This window comes from Protopterus annectens, chromosome 4.part1 (assembly GCF_019279795.1).
Source record: "Protopterus annectens isolate FY-2018-M chromosome 4.part1, PAN1.0, whole genome shotgun sequence".
Classification (NCBI taxonomy): Eukaryota; Metazoa; Chordata; order Ceratodontiformes; family Protopteridae; genus Protopterus; species Protopterus annectens.
Genome location: NC_056734.1, coordinates 307,754,604 through 307,780,041, shown reverse-complemented (window position 1 = coordinate 307,780,041; position 25,438 = coordinate 307,754,604). Strand labels below are relative to the sequence as shown.

Below are 25,438 nucleotides of genomic sequence, written 5' to 3'. Positions count from 1 at the left end.
TGACAGGTGCAAGCCGTCCCTAGTGAAGCATCGTGGCTTGTCGAGCATATCATCCCAAGCTGACAGGCATTAGATCCCCTTTGAATGACACCAGTACTTAAGCCAATTGTTGAAACTGATCATCTTGTCTTCATATTGTGGCATTATTCTTGGTGAGGGTAAGATGCTACTCAAGGTCAGGGTCATACTGGCCTGGGCTACATGCTCAGAGAGCTCCTTTATGTCTCTTTTCATGTAGTCCAGGGAGGTACATCTCAGGTAATTCACACCAGCATGGACAATGACTGAGTCATATTTGTACTTGCCTTGGAGTGACCTGAGTGCTTCTGTTATGTGACGGATACTAGCTCCCGACAGGCTGCTCACCGTGACCCTCTCCTTGTTCAGCCTGGTGAGCGGGAGGTCAGTGTGCCTGATGATAGAATCACCTATTACAAGTGTATCAGGTGTGTTGTTTAGTCTTAAGGGCTGTGACTGTTCAGCACACTGGCTTTGTGAGATATGTGTTGCACGTGTTTTGTTTTGGGGTAGTGGTTGCTTGGGTGTCTGCTTTGGAGGTCTCTGCTGCTTAGGCAGATCTTTATTTAGAGCTGTCATGGTAGGTCTATGTGAGACTGGAATTGTAGTGAGTGTGGTTTCCTTCTCCTCCTGACTGGTTATGCCAGTACTGAGTTGAGAGAGCTTAGCCTCCAGTTTGGCTATATGGTTGCATCTCTCACATGTGTTGGAATTTGTTGGGAGGAGGAGAGGGTTGTCTGTGTACATGAGGCAGTTGTAACATTGCCTCAAGATTCCCAGATTCACCAGTTGGACCAGAGAGGAGATTGACAACTGACCTTTGGACATGCTAGAATAATATTGGGAATTCCTTAATAATTGAAAACAAGGGCCAGTGGGGAGTGAGGGTGTAGTGCTTTTAATTTTTAGTGCTGACTTATATAATTGCTTTAGCGCACAAGTGCCAGGTAACTTAAGTGCAATGTGTTACAGGTAACTTAAATGCAAAAACGACAAACAGTAACTTTCTTTCAAGTGAAACAAGGAAATAAGTACAGTAAGCAATGCAGATATCACTAGTGATCCACAGAAGCGCTGAGAAGCCATATTAGGTGGAATTAGCATTCCAGGAAATAACAAGCAAACAAACAACAAGCATATAAACAAAGCTAGATTCAGCAGGCCTGGATCTAGTCTATGCTACAGCAAACAAGGTGTACCAATTTCAGTAAGATACACTTCAAATATTCAGGCACTATAAACCTTTAACCAGAAATTCCCAGCTCAGAAGGGCAGAGTCCAGCCTCTTCTCCTACAAGAGTACAGACCACAAACCTTAATGTAAAATAACTGGCCTGAAGCCCAAGTGCCTAAACCAGAACTAATACACTTTAAGAATAACAGACACTGGGCTCTCAATCAGCAGTTCCCAACTTAGAAGGATGAAAGCTACCTGTCCTGCCACCGCAGTGCATGCCACAAACCTTCCTAATGTAAAGCAACTGGTCTGAAGCCCAAGTGCTTAATCCAAAAGACTTAGAATGACATGCATTCTCAAATCCCTGAACACTGGGTCTATTCTACACCAGAAGCACCATTCCCTGCCAGACTAGTCTTGCTGACTCACCACATTCATCAGACTAAGAAACACACACACACACACACACACACACACACACACACACACACACACACACACACACACACACACACACACTCACTCACTCACTCACTCACTCACTCACTCACTCACTCACTCACTCACTCACACACTCACTCACTCACTCACACTCACTCACTCACTCACTCACTCACTCACTCACTCACTCACTCACTCACCCACTCGCACATGCGCACTCACTCACAGAATGCCTGCATGATGTTGTTTCTCTACTCTGACTTTCATGGGAACTACTTATGCTCCTCCACTAGCATAACAATGTGAAATTGGTCAAGAACTCATAAGAGATACCTGGAGTAAACCCACTGTGTCCTCCATTAGCCGCTAGAAGGTCGTTGTAGCTGGTATTCTCAAAGCCACATATACATACATGGCTACATGAGTTGGTATTGCATCATACCTCTCAACCTGTTACAGCAAGAAATCTGGACAAAGGCAAAAATAGTGAGGGGGGGGCAAAGGCTTAAAAATAGGGAAACTTTAAATATTGCCCTTACAAACTTAGAAAGTGGATAAAATAACAGGTTATGTATTAGCATGAATTTTCTGAAGGATATGAAGTCTGAAACTCAAATGTGTGTCATTTTCTGACTTCAGTCTGCAATGATTTGCCAGTGATTTGACAGAAAAACACAATTTTCTGAGAAACAGACTAAAAACATGAGGCAAGAATATGGACATTCTGCGAAAATATTTACAGTTGAGAAGTATGTATTCCATCCATCCCACAAGCCTTCTTATGTGAATGACAGTTCACAACAGGCTCCTCTGCAATGACTCCACCCACTACGTACTAGTCCACAATTTCTGTGTTATGCAGGGGGTGAAATGTTACATACCCTTTTGGATTACTCTGTGACATATATAACATTTTTAGGTTGTATCAGCATATCTGCCATAAAACAGTGCAAAGTTGTATACTTTAACCATAGATGATTACAATATAATCACTACAAAGTTTGTGGCTAATGATTATGTGCTCATTAAGCTGATGCCTATTGCAGTCATGTGCTAGCATTTTGGGGAGTTGGGGTTTTGCTTAGGGCATATTAATGGGGTCACTGTAGTTACAGCTGTGAGAGCATCTTGCTGATACAATTTTAAAAAGCTGCAGTAATCTGTAACACTATTGATTTACCTTACATTGCTAAACCTAAGATAGACACAGCTTCACTGCATGATGTTTAAATGTTTCTAAATCTCTTCTTCATATGTTTTAGTTCATTAGCATATGTGCTGCTTCATTATATGGTTGTCTTTCGGCTTTTTTTCCCGGTTAGGGATCGCCACAGCAGAACTCCGGTCCGCTAATTATTGGTAGCAGATTTTCACGAATGCCGAGGTGCCAGCTCGACATTCAACCTTCAACAAAGACATGCCCATTTACGCATGTCTTTCGAATGTCCACCCAACTGTGGGGAGGACATGCAGACTCCACACACAAAGGCACCCCCTGCACTCCAGCCGAGAATCGAATGGGAGAACCTCTTGCTGTGAGGCAACAGCGCTACCACTGCACAACCGAGGAAGTGCTTCATTATATGGTCATTGGCATATAACATGGGCAGACATGCTACTCTGGCTGGCTGAATCATGTAACTGGGTTTCAAGAATTATACCCACCCTTTGTGTAACTATCATTCTGGAAATTTGCTTGCCAAAATGTAGCAAAGTCTTATGAATTCTGACCAGAATGTAGATATTACTAACCTGATCTATTCACAGTACTGATGACAATGGTATCTGGATCAGGATTTGTACATTGAATCACTTTTTGTGTCTGCTTTATCTGTGCTCCTAAATTTCTCATCATCAATATTTAGCAGTATTCATTTTTAGAGTAATTATTCAGGATGACTTAGTGTTTCCCCAAATTAGAATACACTTTAGAGCAGTTATGGAAAGGCACCTGTCGCACCTCTTATCTGTTTCTGATTTTGGAGAATGTTCAGATTTTTGCCAAATATTTTTGATCTATCCCTTATAAAACATGTTTTTGGGAAATCACTAAAGATTTGAATTTCGGATTTCATATCCTATTGAAATGCATGCTAACACAAATTCTGTAAGTCCAGCAATTTTCTATGTTTATAAGGGAATGTAATGTAAGAATAATGTTAGATGCCATCAGCATATGTGTTGAACTGTTTAGTTGAATTCATAATACATTACTGTAAGTAAAATATATGTTGAAAGTTGTTGGACACCAGTAAAAGAACATGTCACTTCCTCTGACCCTAAGAGCTGTTCATTTTAATCCCTACCTCAGCACTCTTTCCAATGATCTACTCCCCAGTCTAAACCTAAATTCCCTTCTAGTGTACTAAAAAGTGATAATTCCATTTCCACTTTTATTTTTTATTTATTTATTTTTTACCATTTCTTATTAGGCAGATTTTCACTGAATATAAATCATACTTTCTTTGCAAGACTAGAGGAAATCAAAATAAAGTGGTTAATATTTAACTGCTAAATATTTATTACAGTATTAGCATGGTAAAAATATTAATTCATGCGAAACAGAAAATTGGAGAACTTAATGTGATGGAACATTGTAGTCTAAGCAAGGTACCAACATTTCTGGTAATCAAAGCCAGACTGTAAATTTGTATAACAACCTATTAAACAGAATAAATGATAACCACTATATGTTTACAAATATGGTTTTGAAGAAAATAGAATGAGAATCTGAGATTAAAATTACTTACAATTTGCACATGTTGAGTTGTAGTCTTGGCAACAGTCTGAAAAATTTTTGCATGTTGAGTCACAGTAACACTTTGCCCCTTGGGGTTTGCATGAATTATTATCACCTATACAGCAGAGTGGTGGAATCTGAGATGAACATCCAAGTGCTGTTAAGTAAACAAAAGATCTCATTAATTTAAAGAGGAGGATTCTTCATAAGACTCAGAGAATCAGACTATAAAATCTTAGTTTAGCAGCAGTACTATAAAACAAAGAGTTTCTATTGTTGCTCACTGTCATAATTTTCATTTTCAAACTGCAGTATAGTCTGCATTCTAGTTAATTTAGGGTAAGAAGATCAATGGGCTGACTTTCCATGACAGGTTAAGGAACTGACAATTCCAGAGGAACTAAGAGTACTGGTACTGCTTATCTGTGTTGAAAGAAGTCAGCTGAGGTCATATGGACATTTCATGAGAGGCCCCAAGGTGCCTCTAATACATGGTGTACTAGGCACAGTCCGTGGTGAGGAAGATGTCATACCTCATTAGGAAGGTACAGATTCCAGAGATATCCTTTTAGTATATCATCTACACAGAAGGTTTTCCAAAGAGCTAGATAACTAAATGCTTGGAAGGTGTTGAAAACAGCAGATGGTCAGCAGATAGTCTTTTACTGTACAGTTACACAAAAAGTAGATAATAGACTGGTAGAGCTTCAAAGCAGGTTTAGCATACTAGAATTTAAAAGCAAATCTGAATAAGAATGACAAGTCAGAAATGCATTAAACATATTCTAATGTCAGAGTAATAGAAGTTTAATACAGAAAAAGTCAGAAAAATGTGAAAATGGCAAAACTAGAAAGCAATCAAATAAAGCTTGTGCTTTATATGCCTGACCTAACTTTGTCTCCAAGACTATTGCTTGTGCAAAATATATCCCATGAATAAAACTATGAAAGAGAAAAGTTTTCAAATGTTAAAGAAACTAGACACAGAAACAACAGTATTAAAATATGATGTGGATATGCCAGTTGTACTGTGAGTGCTGCATGTAGAAGATCATTCATGCAGCTCACCAGTCACTACACAATAGCCTTCATCACTGATACATGGGAATCTGCACTCAAACTGGGAAGGCAAAATGCATCAAGTAGTGTTATGGAATGAATATACTCCACCCAGGGTAGAGGTTAAGCCTATATGCCAAATCCAATAGCTGAATCTTACCTAAGATGAATAAAAGGTTGAGCTAGTAAAACAGGAGAGCCAATGGTCAGCAAGCAACAGAGAAGAAAAAGCCCATGCCCATGAAAAGTCACACCTTAGGATTAAGCCTTCATTTCTAATATCCTCATAACACACTCTTCCTATAAAGAACCACTTCTGTTTTATTTTTAGTCACACATAATCTTTGTCTTTTAATGTTCAGTCTTGAGCTTGTTTATGATAAGAATAAGTAAATGCATACTTCATAAAATGCAAACACCAGTAAGATAAACAGTTTTTAATCCAGGTTTATCTGTCATCCCAGATCAGGACAAGCTAGCCAAAAGTGAGAGAGAGAGTGAGATTGAGAGAGGAAAGTAATAACATGGAACCTGCTCACATATCTCCAGGATTATGATTTCATGCTGCAGGACAGGAGAGTGAACTCGGCATTAAAATCCTTTCGATAGGTCAAGAGTTACTGCACCTTCTTGTTTTCAAGGTATCAGGTGTTTAAAGGTATGCCTTGTGCTGAAGTGATAGGCATGTCCTTCATGTATATGCACACTGCATGTCATCTACTGGAATGCAGTAGCATTGTGCAAATAGAACAGGTAAGCTCATCAAGAGAATACCCCTGGTACTACTCTTCTTGCATACATTTCACTCTAGGAGAAGCAAACTTTTCTCCCCGTTGGGGGGGGGGGTGAATGGACTGGTTACTTAAGTTAGAGGGATACTTCAGGTTAAGCATGTGAATAAGCATTATGTTACCAACACTGAAGCTGAAGATAAATTGAACCTAGTAGCCAATAAATTTAGCTCTAACTTTATCCCTCTCTTTCCTTCATCTGCCTTTCAAGATATACCCAAAACTGGCTTGCCTCTAGCTATCACACACAACCAAGTTCTAAGAGTGTTTACAAAAGCTACAAATACTGCATCAATGTTTCCTGACAATATCCCTGGATGCATCTTGAATTGCATGAAACACTATTTAGCCACACCCCTAACACTGTTCAGTCTTATTCTCCATACAGGTTCTGTACCAATTAAATGGAGAACAGCTACAGTCATTCCCCTGCATCAGGGAGAATGTTGCACAGACCCAGGAAATTACATACCCATAGGTCTTATTGATTCATATATAAAGCAATGGAAATAATTATCAAGGAACTAATCAATCAGAACACAGAGAAACTCCAAACAGTGAAGTAATCTCAGTTTGGATTCATCAAGGGAAGGTCATGCTTTCTCAACCTAGTGGACTTTTTTGTAAAAGTCACCAAAGCAAAGGATGAAGGCAAAATGGTACACACTGCATATCTTGATCTGGCAAAAAGGTTTTGACACAATTCCTCACTCAGGCATAGTAGAAAAGCTAAAGAAACTGGGAATAAATCCCCACATCAACCACTGGATTGCCAATTGGCTCACATATAAGACACAGGAAATCAAAGTAGGGGACGTTACCTCCAAAAACTAGTCACCAATAGAGTCCCCAGGGATCTGTGCTGAGATCTAAACTGTTTGGTATCAACTTGTCCGAAGTAAAAGTCAATACCAAAAGGCTCTCTCTGACTACATTTGCAGGTGACTGAGAGCTTGGAGCAATTATTGAATCCCCAAATGACACAGCTATCCTGCAGGAAGTTTTGTCTCAAATAAATAACTAGTGCCAAAGTCATGGACTGAAACTAAATTCCAAAAATTGCATTTTTGTATCCTTTGGGAAGTCATATATCCCAGGGAGCTGTTAAATTGACAATATCCCCCTACCACATGACCCGGTTGTTTAGAATTGAGGAAATTATGTGGATAGTGACCTAACATTCCATCAACATATCTTTATTTTTGTAAGAAAGTCCTTCTATATTACACAGATTATAAACAAAGGGATTGTGTCTAGATCTAGGGGATGTCATTGTCTCCCATTACTCAGCCCACATTAGGAGAGTCATTGAGTATAATGCTCCCTTCGACATGTATGTGTCTAGATGCATGCAACAACTGGAACACTCACAGAGATACCTTAATAAAAAGATGCAAGGCCTAAACAACATGTTGGATATACCTGGGTCTGGCATACAGGGCACCCTCCAACCTAATACTGATGGATTTACTGCACATCAGCAACTCAAATGAAATCAGAAATACTTGGTTTAGGGATCTAATCCTCTTTTGATACATCAACAGAATGGTTTGGACGGACAGGTTTATTACACAGAGGATAGAAATGCTCAGGGACAGACTGCCCATCATCCCTGTCCAGTTATTCACATTAGGGGTAAAGTATAATTATTGATCATGGAATGGGTAAAGCCACTCTCTAACTAAATGAGATAGGTTAATTCCAACACCAAAAAAGGAAACTGGCTAAGCTTAATTGTCCCACAAGGGTAACTAGTCTAGTATTATGAGATGAAAAATAGAACAAAAGCAAAGATAAGAGAATTTAATAACAAAAATAGCAGATATTGACCAAATTTAGCAGAACCCTAAAAAAGAGCAGTGTTGAGGACCCACAAACAATGCAAAACAATGCCAAGCTCTTACAGACAGAGTGGAACCCTCCCAGTCACCAGAAAACATTCTGGAGGCCCACCAACAACAGATACAAGGAACCACTAACATCAAGAGAAGCAATCACCCTCCAAACCAAGAGTTTCACAGCCCAAGGCCAGGAGGAAACCACAGCACTAACTCAAATGTTAATGCAAACACTAATAATGCCTCTAATGACCCTTGCATAAATATCTAAGGAAATTATTATTTATCTCACCCTCCTGAGCAGGCCACAAGGTACAGCTCAATCCCGGGAAGGGGAGAGGAAAGCCATGAAGGCAGACCGAGGAAACAATCCCCCTCCCAACTTTCTCACTGTTTAATTAACTAAAAAGATTTCAATGATGGAATGATTGACCTCCTAAAAAGGACTTAATTTCATATCAGCCCAAAGGGCTAGCATTACAGACATGGTGCTAGACTTACAACTGTACATCAGGAAACTAAACTTAAAATTCTTAATTAATAATGAAATGGATAGTGCTGACAATTCCTATGATGATACGTACACAGTAAATGATTTACGCTTGTTGAAAAAGAGAAGTATGTACAATCCTGTGCTTAGCAGTATATTAAATGTGTTCTCTATGGTGTGTGAAAGGTATTTCATGGAAAGTTTAAGCAAAAACCTTCCCACCAAATGGCACAATCTGACCCCCAAAGATAAAAGCAGCATTAGAGGAACTTAGGAAAGACAAGAACATTAGAGTTATGAAAGCAAACAAGGGGCAGGCATTGTTATAATGGAACAGGCTGAATAGATTAGGCAAATAAAGCAGGAGTTAGAAAATATCATGCAGCAAGGAAATATCAGAGTAGTAATCTGACTTCCTAATGGTGCTCACCCCTAGCTCAGGGAAGCAATTTGGGCTACTCAAGACCCAGAAGAGTAAGACCCATCCTCCCTTCAGATATGTAGTTTCTTCTAAGAGAACAAAAACAGAAAACATTTCTTAGTTCATATACTTATACATGAATCCAATAGTAAAGAACTCTGATTTCCATCTAATGGATTCTTGAGAATTCCACAACCAGCTACACCAGGTCAGAGATCAGAAACTGGTTACCATGGTACAGAGATCAGAAACTGGTTACCCTGGATGTAATGGCATTATACACTAACATCTCTCACAAGAGAGGCATCATGGTCACAGCTAATTTCCTGAGAAAACACACTACCTTAAGCAGAAAGAAAATCAGCAACATATGTGAGCTGATCAGTACTGCACTACACAATACATTTGATACTTTCAATGGAGACATATTCCATCAGCAAAAAAGTAGTAGCTATGGGAGCCAAAATTGCCCTAGCTTATGCGAATCTGGTGTTCTCCAGCTGGGAGAGTGATATACTTAAACACCTAAAAGGTTTGTGAAAGTATGTCTATATCAGATATATATAAATGATATATTTTTTCTGTGGCAAAGCACAGAAACTGAACTCAAAGATTTCTTAAGGACTATGAAAGAAAGCATTCCTTTCTTGGATTTTACAATGTCTGGCAAGGGGCGTGAGGCACAGTTCCTGGACATTTCCCTGATCCTAGACACCCCCTCTAGAAACTTCACTTCTAACATTTATAGGAAAGGGTCATTGAGGAACAACTGCTTGGACTATAACAGCCAGTACCCTCCCTTCATGAAAACAAATATTATCAGGGGCCAGTACATTAGACGTATTAGACTAGTTAGTGAGGATGAGTCCTTCCTCAAAGATAGCCAGATACTAAAACAGCTTTTTCTAGAAAGACATTATCCTAAACACTTACTTGAGACAGTGGAAAAAGAAATCCACTCCCACAGATACTGCAAATTTCTCCCCATCCAGAAAATAGGGTTCACTGTGAAACTCAAGCAAGTGAAGAAACTCACCTCTTGTTTCCCCCTCCCTATCTCAACAGACACTAAGAGCCTTAGAGGGATCATAGAGAAAAATTGGAATCTCATTACAGACAACCATGAACTGAGGTGAGTGTTAGGTGATGCCCCTGTTTTTTGCTATCAAAAGACCATCTCCCTGAAAATTTTGTTAGAGAAAAGAGACAGTGCTATCATTAACCATGCCCACCAACCCAGCGGCATGAAGAAATGCAGTAGCTGCTGCTGCTCCTCCATCCCTGAATGCAGCAAATGCAGGCTATCTAGCAGAAGCACCATTTCTATAAATAGATCATACAACTATGGTTTACTTAGCTATTTGTTCCTCCTGTATATATAGGCAAAACCATCAGAAAACTCAGTGACAGAATAAAGGAACATAGAAAGGCTATAAGAAACAGAGAGAAGATTAATGCCCTAGCTAGGCAAACTTTTACCTGCACAAACAACCCTCAGTTCAAATTCCTAGCATTGGAAAGCCTGGGTAGTATATTGGGGGGACTATAACACCTTGCTAGAGGTAAGGGAACTGCCGTGACAAATTAAGCTTAAAGCAGACACAACCCGATGTCTCAATGAGAACCTTAATATAAGGTATGCACTAAAATGGAGAAAGTGATGCAAGAGCAATCCCTAGCTTCACAGGGGAACTTTATATAAGATGTGCACTAAAAGGAAGGAAGTGATGCAACCAGTCCCTAGCTTCACACACCCACCTATTTTTCTAATAAACTCTCTATTTTCACAACCTGAGTCAAATTTCTGAAGAAGTTTAACCTGTAACCATGAAACAAATGAAAGCACTCAAATGTTGATGTAAGATTTATTAATATCATCTTAAACATACGTGTAATCTCCAAAGCATAAGGCTGCTTTGCCATTGATATATAAAGACTAACTGAAAACCAAATTACTGGTCTGTTGCATTGTTAGTCTACTATCTGAAGTAGTTGGCAAGTTTCTATGTCTGTCCATTTGCGAATAGAGATTTTTTTTTATTTTTATGTAAGTTCTAGTCTGTCTTAGTACATAGTTTTGTATCATAAATTTTAATAGTGTTTTCCAGAAAACAACAAAAGCAAATGTAGTCTAATGGGCAGAGTTCTACAGGAATGAGAAAAGAAGAGTAGGAAGGGTAGGATAGGAAGAAATGTAGATGATGAGGCCAGTACAACTGAACTTTGTTGTTGCAATAGTACTCTAAGTTGATTTGTGAAGAAAGCTAAAGACAGATGCTGTTGAATAGTGCTGAGGATGGAGTACCAGACTCTGGTTCATAGGTAGGAGAATGCCTTCTAAGTACAAGTCAATAAGAAGTGAGGCAATGTAACAATAATAACAAAGAACATGAAAGTTTTAAGTGATCTGTCTGGATTGTTTGACAACAATAAAGTGGTGAAAGATCTGAAGTTGCCCAATTGAAGAAGGTTAAAATAGTTAGGTACTGACAATTTGTTGTTCAGTTATTTAGCTGAATCTGACCCTACAAGACTTCAAGGACTTCAACATTTTAGGCCATTCTGTCATCAACTGATTCTTTAAGTTCTTGCAAATTTATGTTCATGTCTCAATGGAAACCTTAATATAAGGTGTGCATCCATCCAAACAGAACCTAAATGTTTGGATGGGGGCCCATACATTTACCCCATTATTGACTGGCCTAGCCAATTACATAAATGTGGTATGGCCTCTTTTGAAGGTATTATGTTTACTTACAATGCCAGCAAGAGGTACTGTGTCAAGTACCTTTGAACAGCATGACCGCTGTGGACTACCTGTTTACCTTCCTGAAGAAGTCAACCAAATTCATTATAAAAGATTTTCCATTGACAAAGCCAAAGTGCTGTAGGTCAAATTTAAATTAGATTTTTGATATGCTTTATAGGGTCAGTTACAATTTGCCCCATGATTTTGCAGATGACACTCATCAGGTTAAAGAGCCCATAATCCCCAGGGACAGTTGTAGAGCCTCCTATTTTTAGTGGTATCAAAATTGCTGTGTGCCAGACTTCAGGGAGAAAACCTGTAGCTAAAATTAGGTCAAAGAGTTTTTGGAGTGACTCTGCCAGGGCATACTTAGTACTTGTTATATAAAGAAATAGTGTCATGCCCCACAGAATAAGTATTTTTTTGGCCTTAAAAAGCACCTTCAGTGCATGTTCAGTTGTGATAACAAGGGTTTAAAGGAGTCAAGGATATGGGGACTTTAAGGAAAACGTATCTGGTGTAAAATTAGAATGGGATGTGTTTGTTAGTATATTTGCAGTGTCTGTTGAACTTGAATAGGTAGTAACATTTTGAATACATTCAGAACATTGCCAGATGTTGTTTCTTAGTTTCCTACCATAGCTGAAGAAGAATTTATAATTACTTTTAGCTTCGGAAGCTAACCTATAGTCATGGTCTGGTTAGTTTACTAATACTTTATTCTGGTTGGTATTATCCCTTTTATACATTTACCTAAATGGGCACAGAACTCCTCCTTGAAACTATCTGATGTATCAGCATCAGAGCTGATGCTACCATGAGTAAATTTTGAAACCTCAAAGAATTTGATGAGAATAATACATGTGAAGCATTTAAATACTGAGAAATTAGTTACAGGGGATTTGGAGATTTTGAATCTGAAAGTTAATAGTTTATGGTTTGGCTTAAATCAGGAAAGGGGATAATTTGTGAATACTGCATGAAAGAGCTATATTTGTATGTACCAGATCAAAAATAGTATGTCTGCTTGTGAGTTTAACTATCCGATCCAGAGAGTTTTATTTATTGAATTTAAGAACTTGTGACATACTCTAAATTGCAAATATAGGTGTTTCAGTTTATTGAGAGGTAGTTGAGGCCATTAGTTTTACATGATTATCAAAGGACAATGAATGTGTCTTGTACCAGTTAGTAAACTGATATTTTCTTATATTTTGGGTGGTATGTGAGTATCTGCACAGAGGAAGCGTGGTTCTTGGTAAACATGGGAATACCACCACAATTAACATTGACACTGAAGACATGAAAGACACAGAAACCAGTTAAGGAGGACGTGATTTCTTTACATTTAAACCATGTCTCAGTACTTACAATTATCGAGAAGATCTAAATGCAGGACAGCCTCAAGATCACGTAGTTTGTTGACATTATTTTTGGCATTTAACAAAATCCACCTTAATGCGATCCAGTTTTGAATGTAAAGTTTTTTTTGCATAAGAATGGCAATTGGCTGGACTCATTCTAAGCAATGTATAATGGTGATTGCAAAAGTTTTAGCTAACATGTGAAATACTTGGAACATCAGGTGCAAGCCAACTTTTGTGAAGCAATTTGGACTGTCAAGCATCTCATCCTATGCTGACAAATACAGGATCCCCTTGGATTGATACCAAATATTTAACAAATCAATGAAACCAATAATCTTTTACTTATACCTAGTATGTATATTTCTTGGAGAAAGAAGGATTTAACACAGGATCAGTGTCTTGCCTGCATTTACCACATGTACAGAGAGTTCAGATATCTGTCTCCTCATGTTCCTAGGGGTTTGCGCCCCAAGTCATTCACTCCCACATATAGTTATATTTTCCAGATGAAAGGGTCTTTAGTGCACTCATGATGTCAAATAATCTGGCACCTGAATAAAAACTCACTGTTACCCTGTCTTTTTCAAGCCTGGTAAGTACAGAATTTGCATGTCTATTTATAGAATCACTGATCACTAAAAGATTTTTTTAAAGGATGAAAACTGTTTTACTCAAAGATATCAATCTGTAACAAGAGTCACAAATTGTTTTCCTCTCAGTTTACTTTTATCTCGCACTGGGGCTGTGCCATGAAGGCTTTTTAAATATTATGTAAATAAGTGTTACGTAAGATGTACAGATACAACCAATTGATAATATTATAAAATCAACTACTGTCATATTTTAAATACAAACATTAAGTTCACTCTGTCATTAAAAACAAGTAATTGCATGTTCTAACAATATAGTATTTTTTAAGCTGTACTCTATTACCAATCAATTATTCATAATACACATATGGTGCGAACTTCATGCATGGTTTACCTTATTGACAAGGGAGTTCATCTTGTATCTTAGACTTTTTAACTGTTTTTGCACTTCTAGCTGGACTCACCCAACACAATGTTCACAACTTCAAATCCTTTACTGGTTTTAAATAGCTTAGATTTGCTTTTTTAACAATTGTAACAACAAATAGCAAAAATAAAATTAAATAAATAAATAAACTTTTACTACATCATAAGTGAAGTTTTAACTATGTATTTTTCCATTCTATTGTTGATCATCATGTCCACTCAGTCACTCAGTGCTCATTGTGCCAGTTGTCAATGTCCCTCTTTGTTTTCTCCCCTTTTCTTTCCTAACTGTACCTACTTCTCCATGGTTTTAATCCATGTCTCTCATTTCTTTTCATACCATGGGTGGTAAACTTCTGCAATTAATGTCTCTCTTCGTCTGCTTTCTTGTGTCAATCTCTAGAAATCTTCCTTTGTTGAGGGGGGGGGGTCTTCTTTTTTTCCATCTCCAAGTTATTGATTACTTTTTCCGCTAACATCACAGTAGCTAATAGGTCTATTTCATCCGAGGTCCCAGCTCTTAAGAGGGGGTATCTCAAAAGAAATACTGCTGTGATAAAATAGCCTTTCCCTGGCCACAGATTGAAAAGGAGTTATTGCATGCATCCCCCTAACTCCTTTCATTTAGGGAATGCTCAGAAAATATATTGAGTAGGTGGGTTTAGCATAATGTTTAAGGTGGATTTATCTCATAGATGCAAAGTACATGGTTTAAGTTTGACCTCAGCTTATTGGGTAGCCTTAAAATGGCCCTTCAGTTAACCTAGTATTAACCTATGATCCTATATTTAATCATCTCCCTATTGTCCCTGTGTGATACCTCCAGCATCCATGAGATGGTTCTGGGAACATTTTGATTAGCTATTTTAGTGCATAAAGTATTAGTCAAGACATTTCCATGTAATTATCCTTACCTTCATCACCTTCAATCCACTGTAAATCTCATCTCACAGAATTCCGTTCATGTTTATGCTCAACAGTCTCTCTCAACTGTTTTCAATCTTATTCTTGGTGCATATCTTTATTCATAGTGCAGCTTTGTATATTTTTGATAGTAGTCCTTTACTTTTAATTGCCTCTTGTCTACTGTTCTTCAGTATCTCTAGCCACTTAAGTCCCACTGTTAATACTGTTGTACCTTTCTTTAAAATTGTATTCATTCTACTTAATCCTCTGCATATAATGAAGTAAATTTCTGTTCCTTTGCAGATATCTTTGAATTTGTTCCAAACTGCAAAGGCTCGATCTTCCTCCAAGTGAACTCAGGATGCTCCCTTTAACTCTTTTGATGAGTACTTATTCAATCAATTATCTCGGCTTTTTAGTATCACGACTACCATTATTAGAGCATACTATAAAATAGCTTCCTTCATTTTTTTTCTTGTCTCATGAAAAATTCATGACTTTCTGCCACCTTCTTACCAATGTTAAAATGCTCAAGTACTGTGCTTTTCCATGTGTAAGTTATGGCATTGAAATCTTGATGTTGTAATAATTGCTTGTTTAAGATTATCCACACAGCTGTGCCAATTATATAATGTCAAGTCAAGAAAAGTTTTAATTGAGATGCTGTCCAATAGAGTCTCAAATCAGAGATACCCAAACCCTCCCATTTCCAGGTTAATTTGTCCCAGGATACTCTTGGTTTGTCATGACACCATATGAAACTTTTCATCTAATGTTCTAAATCTCAATAAAGATATTTCCCTAAGGTCTCAAAGAAAATCCTTGAAAGCAATATAGTGCTATTGGTAGTATGTACATCTGTAAGGTTTAGATCTTTTGTCCCATCTCCAACTCTAATAACTTCCAATCATTTAATAATTAAAATAATTCTTTTTTTTTAGGATCTGTGTACATTACTCTGTTTCTTTGTCTGTCTTGGCTAATCTCACCCCAATATATTTAATAAACTATAGTCAGACAGGGAACATAGCTCTGGAAAGTCACAGCCCATGTAATGACAAATGAGGATTAAGTGCAATATCAGTTAGTGCAATGATCTTATAACTATTAACAATGAACAGGATAGTGCCAGGAAGAAAACAAATAAATTAATATATAATCAAATATTACAGACAATAATTGATATTTAGTGAGAAGTAAGGACGGAAGAACAACTAAATCCCACTATGGACATCACATTCCAACCCAATCTATATGCTAGTTGTAACACTAGGAATGTGGTGTATTTGGCCACATGTTCTATATGTACAGCTTTTTATGTAGGGCTGACAAAGAGGAGGCTGAGAGACCGCATTTATGACCACCTTTACAGTATCCGTAGGCAAGATGACACCAATGCCCTGGCCAGGCATGTTAACGAATATGACACACATTTCTTTACCTTTAGGGTGTTGCAAGTGTTGGCAATAAACAAGAGAGGGGGAGATAACGATAATGCTTTAGCTAGAGCCGAGCTTTATTGGATTTTAAGGTTGGCAGCTCATCTACCCCCTGGATTGAATAATTTCATCTCTATCAAGCCAGTGTTGTTAGACAGGAAATGACATCAAATTTATGGTGACACAGGTACTATTTATCCATATTTTAGTTTTTGAAACTTTTGCCCCATTTTTTTATATGGCTCTAACATATCTTTAGTTATCATTTATATTTACAGTCCTGTGTTGAAGTTCTGTGAATGAGCATAACAATTCATGATAACATAACATAAGTTTATGTCATACCAATGTATAATGTTAGTTGTTTTACATATCGTTGTATTTTTTATATATGTAGAGATTTATGTCATTTATATGAATTTACCTCCCATATATACTTTTTCTTATATTTAGTGTGAGTAGAATTTCTTCTTACATACTATGTACATTTTTATTTATGAGTTATTTGTGGGTGCATTATATAGTTCCAGCTTATTTCATCTTGAACTGTGTAATAAGATGTTTGATGTAGTGTATAGTTGCACTTTCTACTTACAAGATAGTGGTTCTTGTTCTTGATATTCAGCTTTATCTACTTCCTTTGTTTTTTTACAGCCATCATGTGACCTGTAGACAACAGCATGTCTGCCATTTGATGTGTATATTAACGACATTGCACTTGTTTAGCATCGTACTTTGATGCTGGTTGGGATTTATCTTTTGTAAGATCGTCTATTTTGCTTGGTCGCTTTGTTGTGTTCATGCAGTAACAAGTCGTTGGCTAAAGCGGATTATGATGGGGCTTTCAGGATCTGTTATCAGGTTAGGTTTTTCACTAATAAGTATTTTTACAGCGAAAATCTTTGCTATCTTTCTACGTATCTGACTATTGCTTGGTTTTATATTGCTCCGTGTTTGTGGAGTTTTATGTATACTTCTGTAACGGACATATTTGCATCCGTCTTTCTATACATGTGACTACTGAAGGGTTGTTAGGTTGCTTTAAGTTTGTGAAGTTTGGTATATATATATGGTAGTCTGTTTATCACACCTTTATTATAGAATCTAAATGTTCTATCGTTACTATTGATTAAGTATTGACTTAACCCCAGTGCACTTATATTGAGTTGTGCATTTGGGTAATGATAGTTTGGTTCTTTCAGCTTCAGGTTTGTATTTTAAACATACATCTGAACTTTTGTTTTTTTCACAGCTATCATGTGACTTGTAGACAACAGCATGCCTGCCATTTGATGTATTTAATAGCGACATTGCCCTTGGTTAGCATTGTATTTTGATGCTGGTTGGGATATATCTTTTATAATATCGCCTACTTTGTTTGGTCGCTTTGTTGTCTTCATGCAGTAATAAGTCGTTGGCGAAAGCGAACCATGATGGGGCTCTCAGGATCTGTTATCAGGTTAGGTTTTTTTACCAATAAGTATTTTTACAATGAATATCTCTGTTGTCTTTTTACGTATCTGACTATTGCTTGGTTTTTTATTGCTCCGTGTTTGTGGAGTTTTATGTATACTTCGGTAACAGACATATTTCCATCCGTCCTTCTTTATATTTGACTACCGAAGGGTTGTTATGTTGCTTCAAATTTGTGAAGTTTGGCATGTATATATGGTAGTCTGTTTATCGCATCATGACTATAGAATTTAACTGTTTTGTAGTTTTTATTGAATAAGAGTTGACTTAACCCCAATGCACTTATATTGAGTCGTGCATTTGGGTAATAATATTTTGGTTCTTTAAGTTTCAGGATTGAATTTTAAATATATATCTGAACTGACTCAGTAGTGGACTATATGGGATGTGATTTATGCGTGTGCCCACTAGATATATTTTTGGATGTGTTTCCTTTGATATTTGTGAGATTTATTTTTTATTTATTATTTTTCATTTAATATACACATGCTGTTATATCAGCTTTTGTTGCTGAAGCTTGTAGCATTGATTGCATTATCATTATTGTCACGGAAAAGATGCATTCAGTTTTTAAAGAATGAGACATGTAATTTTGTTGTATTTACAGAAGTTCCGTATTGTCGTTTTTATATATATTCTTTATTTATGTTGTTTTTTAAGCTGGAAGGCTGATAATTTTAGTAATAATCACTAATTGATAGTTAGAGTGATTAATGTACATTTCACTAATTCAATTATGAATTTATTGCCTAACGATCCCGCCAAAATGTTTTGTATTTAAGTCTGCAATATGTTTTGTGAATTTATCTGATGAAGCGTAGCTTTGCACTACGCGAAAGCACTTATTCATTTTCTATTAAAGTGTCTTTTGGACTTTCATGGTGTCTTATGCTTGGATTTTGACAACAGTGAAGTTTTTGCATCGTGTTGGTGTCTCATACTACGGTTTTTGCATTTAATAATTAAAATAATTCTTTTTTTTTTAGGATCTGTGTACATTACTCTGTTTCTTTGTCTGTCTTGGCTAATCTCACCCCAATATATTTAATAAACTATAGTCAGACAGGGAACATAGCTCTGGAAAGTCACAGCCCATGTAATGACAAATGAGGATTAAGTGCAATATCAGTTAGTGCAATGATCTTATAACTATTAACAATGAACAGGATAGTGCCAGGAAGAAAACAAATAAATTAATATATAATCAAATATTACAGACAATAATTGATATTTAGTGAGAAGTAAGGACGGAAGAACAACTAAAAAAAAAATAAGAGAAGGTAAAGCCAAGAAATCAGCACTACAGAATACAGACTAACAGCACAAACTGTACACGTGTACATTTGAGCCCTTATCATAATTATAATTACCATACACTGTATCCGCCTAAGAGGATTAGTGTAATAAATATAATAAATCATTTGGACATACATTTCAGGTAAATCAGTTAGTGAATTAGGGTATAGAATTGTAAAATCATTATAACCAGAAGATTTGCTAGCTTCAGTATAGCAAAGCAATCATGAATAAAATATATGTTGCAAGAAAACTCGTTAAAGGGCCAAGGGTGATACTCTGCTTGACATGTAGTGGAAGTTTGATCCAGAAGTTAGCAAAACATTTGGGTTATGAATCTATGATGCCAGTGTGTCTTATTTATATCAAACAGAGCACTGTAGATAGTCTCAATGCTCTACTGCCTCTAACTTAAAATTGCTAATGTTTTTGATTTTTGTTATGTAAATTTTTGGAACTTAAAAAATGGAACTTACAAATGCGAATGTTTTGATTTCTATGTAAATTTGTGGAGCTTTTCTTGCCGGGTCTCCACCAAAAAAGGGCTATCAGGTTAGATGGACTAACCTGGTCAACAAATGTAAAATAAATAAAAATATGACATCACTGCATCTAGTTACAAGCAACAAGACACCACAACTAAGTATGTAAAGAAAAATAAGTTAATTACAGTAATACAGACCAACAGAAATGGAAAGAATTTAAGGTACTGAGAAGAGAAGGCAAACAAAGAAAGTGAATTAAGGCCATTACAAGTTACAGGAGTATAACTGCATCTACACAGCAACAGTATGAATTGCCAACATGTAACAGGGATGCTCACCTGCTTCTCGCGCTCACTCACAGAGCAGTACTCAGAAAACTCTGCCTAATTTCTTTAATCTATACCTCTCCACTGGTTCACAGCTATATGGCCAAGTACCAGGCCGTGATTCTGCAGACTACTTCAAGTCTAGCCAAAGAAACGCTATTCAAAAGCTCCCTTTAGTCTCAAGAAAGATGGGAGAATTTGAAGTTGCCCATCCAATTATCTAGGTTTACCTTGAAGGTTGAAACTCTAAGGGTGATACTCTGCTTGACATGTAGAGGACGTTTGTTCCAGAAATAAGTAAAACATTTGGCTTATGAATCTATGTTGCCATTGTGTTTTATTTATCTGCTGCTGAAGGTTTAGTTCCTTTAACAAAGTGTTTGAGGTACCATTAGTTCGGTGAAGCAATATGCAGTTAAAAGCGTTGGATCAGTCATGGCTCGAAAATATAAACACAGATCTCCACAGATGAGTCTTTAAGAGACTAAGTAGAGAAAGGGCTATTGGTCTCTCTTATTAGCTAAAATATTTGAGGCCACTGATCTTTTTAGTTATGAAGATCTAAAGTTTCTCATGTTGTGTAATATGTTTAGATAAGTACATGCCAAAATGTGCATTATATTCAATAATTGGTCTGATAAGATATGAGTAAAGGGGAATTAAGACTTATTTGGCTATAGTGGAGGTGCCTTTGGAAAAGGATGCATCAGATAAAAAGATTTCCAAACTACTTTGGAGACACAATGGTCAAATGATAAGGAAATATCAAAAACAGTGCTAGATTCATTACAATGTCTGATTGGAGGAGTCCATCTCCTACTCAGTAAGTGAAATTATTTAGTTTACCAAAATTAACTATGCTACACTTTTTACATTTAATTTAATGCCATTCTCCTTGCAGCAATTGTTAACGTTGACTAACCCATGTTGTAGCAACTGTAGATACGTTAAAGAGCAAATAAAAGCACACAAGTTACATTCATTTGCAAACATAATTAACCAAGGTCTTAGAAATAATTGCCAAACAGGAAAGGGCCCAAAATTGAGTCTTAAAAAGTCCTTCAGCAGTCCATATGCACAAAGTAGACTTTTTGGTTAACAGTATCTGTTAGCCAGGTAGATGATTGTGGTTGCAGAGGAAAGTAAGAGTCGATATAGCTTTGGTAGTCAATTCACCCAGTTTACAGCACTGGTAACTCAAGACTGAGCCAGAACTCAAGCAAGACATGGCCATTGTAGAAGAAAAAGTCTGTAAGAAAATCCATGAAGTGAAGGTTCCTGAATTATGCATGATATAATTCATTTAGTTGCTCCCAACTGGACCGTAGATGGTTCATTTCTTCAGTATGGCAAGCTGATCTCATGCGTAAAAGCAGGATTGTGATCAGTTTGCCAATATACTCAATGCTTGTTTTGAACAGATAAGTTTGTGAGCATTAAAAAGTGGTCATTCTTTAAAGTGAACTCTGAAGGTGTGGAATTTATGCTAATTTTGAAGTTGTTACTAATCATGAGTCAAAACACCCCCCACCTTACTTTAAAAGAATACCAACAAAATTCAGAATTTGTTGCTGTTACATTTTATTTTTCAAAGTGTTATATCTCATGAGATTAGAGTTCAGTCTGCATGTAGGGAGCTCTGATCTGCCCAGTTAGAATTTGTCCTATGATGTAATGTTTGTTTATAAATTAAAAAAAGCCCATACTTTTCCGTATGGTACTTGCAATGCATACACCACAGAATGCCACTGCATTTTTGCACACATATGTGAATCATTGCTTCTAAACCAAATTTAGTGGACTGCAGTGATATGTGCAACATGTAGGTCCACAACCATGTAGAAACTGGTTATGAAGTATTTTATTATTCTGTCCTGTTGCAAGTATGCTTTACTAGAAAAGAAGACCAAAATTCAAAGATATCTTCAGAGCTATGTAGCTTTTTACAACTCAGAAAATACTTTAAGTGGAATCTATAAAAAAAAAAAAAAAAATGTAATGTTATGATGTTTGCTGTTGACTATCACATCAGTAATAAGCATAACTGCTATGATTCAGGCTGTGGCAAAAAATGATATACCCCAGGATTTAATAAAATATGTATAGGCAACATGTAAAACCTACACGGAAGCTTACCATGTCCGTGAACACAGTTCCCCTCGGCAGCGCTGTATGCATATTAATAATGGTGTATTGCTGAGGGAGAGCAGTGGAACATGGTTATTGAATAAGTGTAGGGAGTGGTGTAGTACTAACCATGTCCACATATGGGTAAGAGACTCCCTGCACTGTCCTATTGTTTTATTTGTATTTTATTTTATTTTTTTTAAAAAGCATGTTTTTGCAGTGTGGCATGGAGTGCAGCAATGCTAAGCAGTGCTCACAGATAAGATAGCCGATACCTGCCAGACATCTATAAATGGAAACTGGATATAATTAATTATTTATTTAAATGTCATGATTAAGTGTATTTGAGTGTGTTTGCATGGTGCAGTGCAGTGCTCAGCACTGATTATAGGTAGCTCAGTGGTATATGTGAAGGTATACCAGATTTCTTAATATCCACACAGCTAAATGGGTAGAGTTATGGCTTTATGTGCAGTAGATCCAGGGTCTGAATACATGGAAGAGAAAATAAGCATTTAATTTTGATATACAAATTATGCAGACCATTTTAAAATATGGCCACCCTGCATTCTGCTTAGCTCTGCTTAGACCAGCTAAGACCTGCTAAGCATCACATAAACATGGTAACAGCTGCCAGTGTTTATGCACTGCTCAGCTCTGCTTGGCTAGTTTGTGCACAGCTAAGCATTACTAGGCATACGGTTCTGCAAGTTTTTGGACTGCTCGGCTCAGCTGCACTGGTTTGCGTGCTGCTAAGCGATGCAGCATTTTTTTAAATATTGCCCAGTTGCGTGTAAGGGTGGGAAAACAGCTTATATTAAGCCCAATACATGAGAATACAGCAGAATCCATTGAGTACTTTCTCTGACGGTTACTATGGCTGGTCTTGGTGAAGGTGCACCCTTTTGGGCACAGAGTTGGGGCATTCTGGAGTCCGGGGACATGTCTGGGCTCCTAGTTTAACACCATGATGACCTGCTGCTGCAGGAAGGTTTCCAGGGCTTGGAGTGTAAAGTTGAGGCCTGGGACCAGCTGGCCAGAGATCTCACCAGTGTTACTAGTATCCCCACATAGGTAAGCAGTGTTGTCACCACCATGACGATGTGAAACAATGACAGAGGGCACTCTTTGACACACGTGTCCAAGAAGCTTGGATAGGGAATGCCCCAAAAGTATGCAAGTAATTTTACCTCTGTTTTAACAATATGTAATCTGAATGTCTGCAAAACTGATATGGATAATAGTGTACTTCTCTCCCAACAGCTGCAGCTAAGAGGGATTGCAAAGTCGAGTTGCATGCTGGCCAGGTTTTACCATGAGTGTAGTGAGGGCAGATGTATCATGCTAGCTGTAGTGAAATAAGAAAGAAAGAGTAAAACATTAACTGTATTAAAGTATATGCAATGAAGTGTGTAGTGCCATAAATCTGGAAATAGAGCTGTATTGCAATCAATGAATGATGCCAACTGTAGTGTAATAAAATCATGAAAAAATACCAGTAACTGTATTAAAGTATATACAGTAATGTCTGTAGTGCAATAAATGTGTAATTAGAGCTGTATTGCAAGAAATGAATAATGCTAATGCCAACTGTAGTGCAACAAAAACATGAAACAATACCAGTAAGTGCATTAAAGTATATACAATAAAGTCTGTAGTGCAATAAATGTGGAATTAGAGCTGTATTGCAAGAAATTAATAATTCCAACTGTTTTGCAATAAAACAAGAAACAATACCAAAAACACTAAGAAAAATGGTGTATATTAGGATTGTCTTGATGTAACCATTGCAGTAGAGCTGTATGCATTCAGGCTGTAAGGTAAGTTGCTGCAGTCATGTATAACATTATAATAGCTGTAGAATGCAAATGTAATGGATGAAAATTGTATTGGTTAACTCATATGTTACTGTTCAAGGCTGTCTCTAGGCCAATGTTGGTTACATAATGCTCTGACATACACAGACATCAGGTAATAAAGGCATATGGGTGAGGTAGCCCACTCCATGAGTTGACTTCACAGATATTTCAAATGACTAACAATAAATTGCATATGCCACCATTGTTTATCCTGATATACAGCATACCTGCTATCTGTGTTATGCTTGTATTTCATGAATGTGTGTTCTACTGTCACTAAAGTCTAGTATAACACTGTTATTTTGGTTCCAGGTGAACTCTAGGCAAATATCAGTCAGTTAGTAATCAGCAGTGATTCAGTAGTTCAGTTTGTTAAATGTTCTCTATATAGTACATGTTGCCACACACAGACCAGGGTGCGAATCCAGTGCTATGTAACACTAAATATTACAATAGCAGTCAAGTAATGCTTACAAATTCTCTCTCCACAGTAACTGCAGGTAAATGGGTGAGGTAGTCTAATTTATAAGTAGATAATTGTGTGTTTAGATATCACAGAGTGTTAAAATCATTAGGCATAATGTGAAAATTCAGCAATGTGCAGTCAGAAATAAAATGTGTAATCCTGGTATGGCTGTATGCCTGGAGTGTCTGTTAAAAGTTGCTGCAGTCAATTCATAAATTCTCTGGAGATGTCCTCTACAGTCACTACTAGTGGGTTATATTCCCATACCTGCCAAGCAAGGCATGACAGTTATTTAGTTTCTGTAAGTTCATAGGTTAATAGGATGATACTAGGCTATTGGCCCTGAGGCCCTTTTAATCCTAACCAAAAATCTTTCTGATGTTCACACAAAGTCAGCACCTGTTTCACCTATCCAGCAGGGACACGGGTGGGATCCCAGGGGTATATTTTATCTTTACCACCCAGTCATCCAGGTTCCTCTTAAAGAGAGCTAGAGAGGTACTATGCTTGACATGGAGAGAGATTTTATTCCATAGATGGTGGAGTCTTTGGGCAGAAATCTATCCCCCTGACAAGTTGTATTAATGTCACAAACCAGGATGAAGCTTTGCTTGCGCTTACATGAGTGTATTTAGATTTTTGGATATGCAGCAACTCCATCAAGGCTGGGTCTGAGATGGCCTTGTATGCCAGACACAGGTCACCTCTGAGGAATCTGTAAAAGGCTAAGTCGAGGGACAGAGCTTTTAGCCTATCAGTATAGGACAGGTCTTTGAGGCCCCAGATTTTCCTTGTCAGGTACATCTGTGGTCTCTCCTGCTGCTGCATGTGCTTGGCAAGCTACATGCCAAAGGGAGCATTGTACTCAATAATGGGTCTGATAAGGGAGGAGAATAGGGATCTTATGACCTTCTTGTTCCCGAATGAAATACCCTTACTTATGAGGTGGGCCAT

General features: G+C 37.3%; 1 protein-coding gene across 2 annotated transcripts in view; it reads right to left on the bottom strand.

Annotated features, from left to right (window-relative positions):
• Positions 1-25,438, bottom strand: part of LOC122800842 (probable GPI-anchored adhesin-like protein PGA55) — an 813,969-nt gene that overhangs the window by 576,520 nt on the left and 212,011 nt on the right. For both annotated transcript variants that reach the window (XM_044070155.1, XM_044070156.1), the window contains one exon: positions 4,387-4,533. In XM_044070155.1, the coding sequence (XP_043926090.1) occupies positions 4,387-4,533 (147 nt within the window). The remainder of the gene's footprint in view (positions 1-4,386; positions 4,534-25,438) is intronic.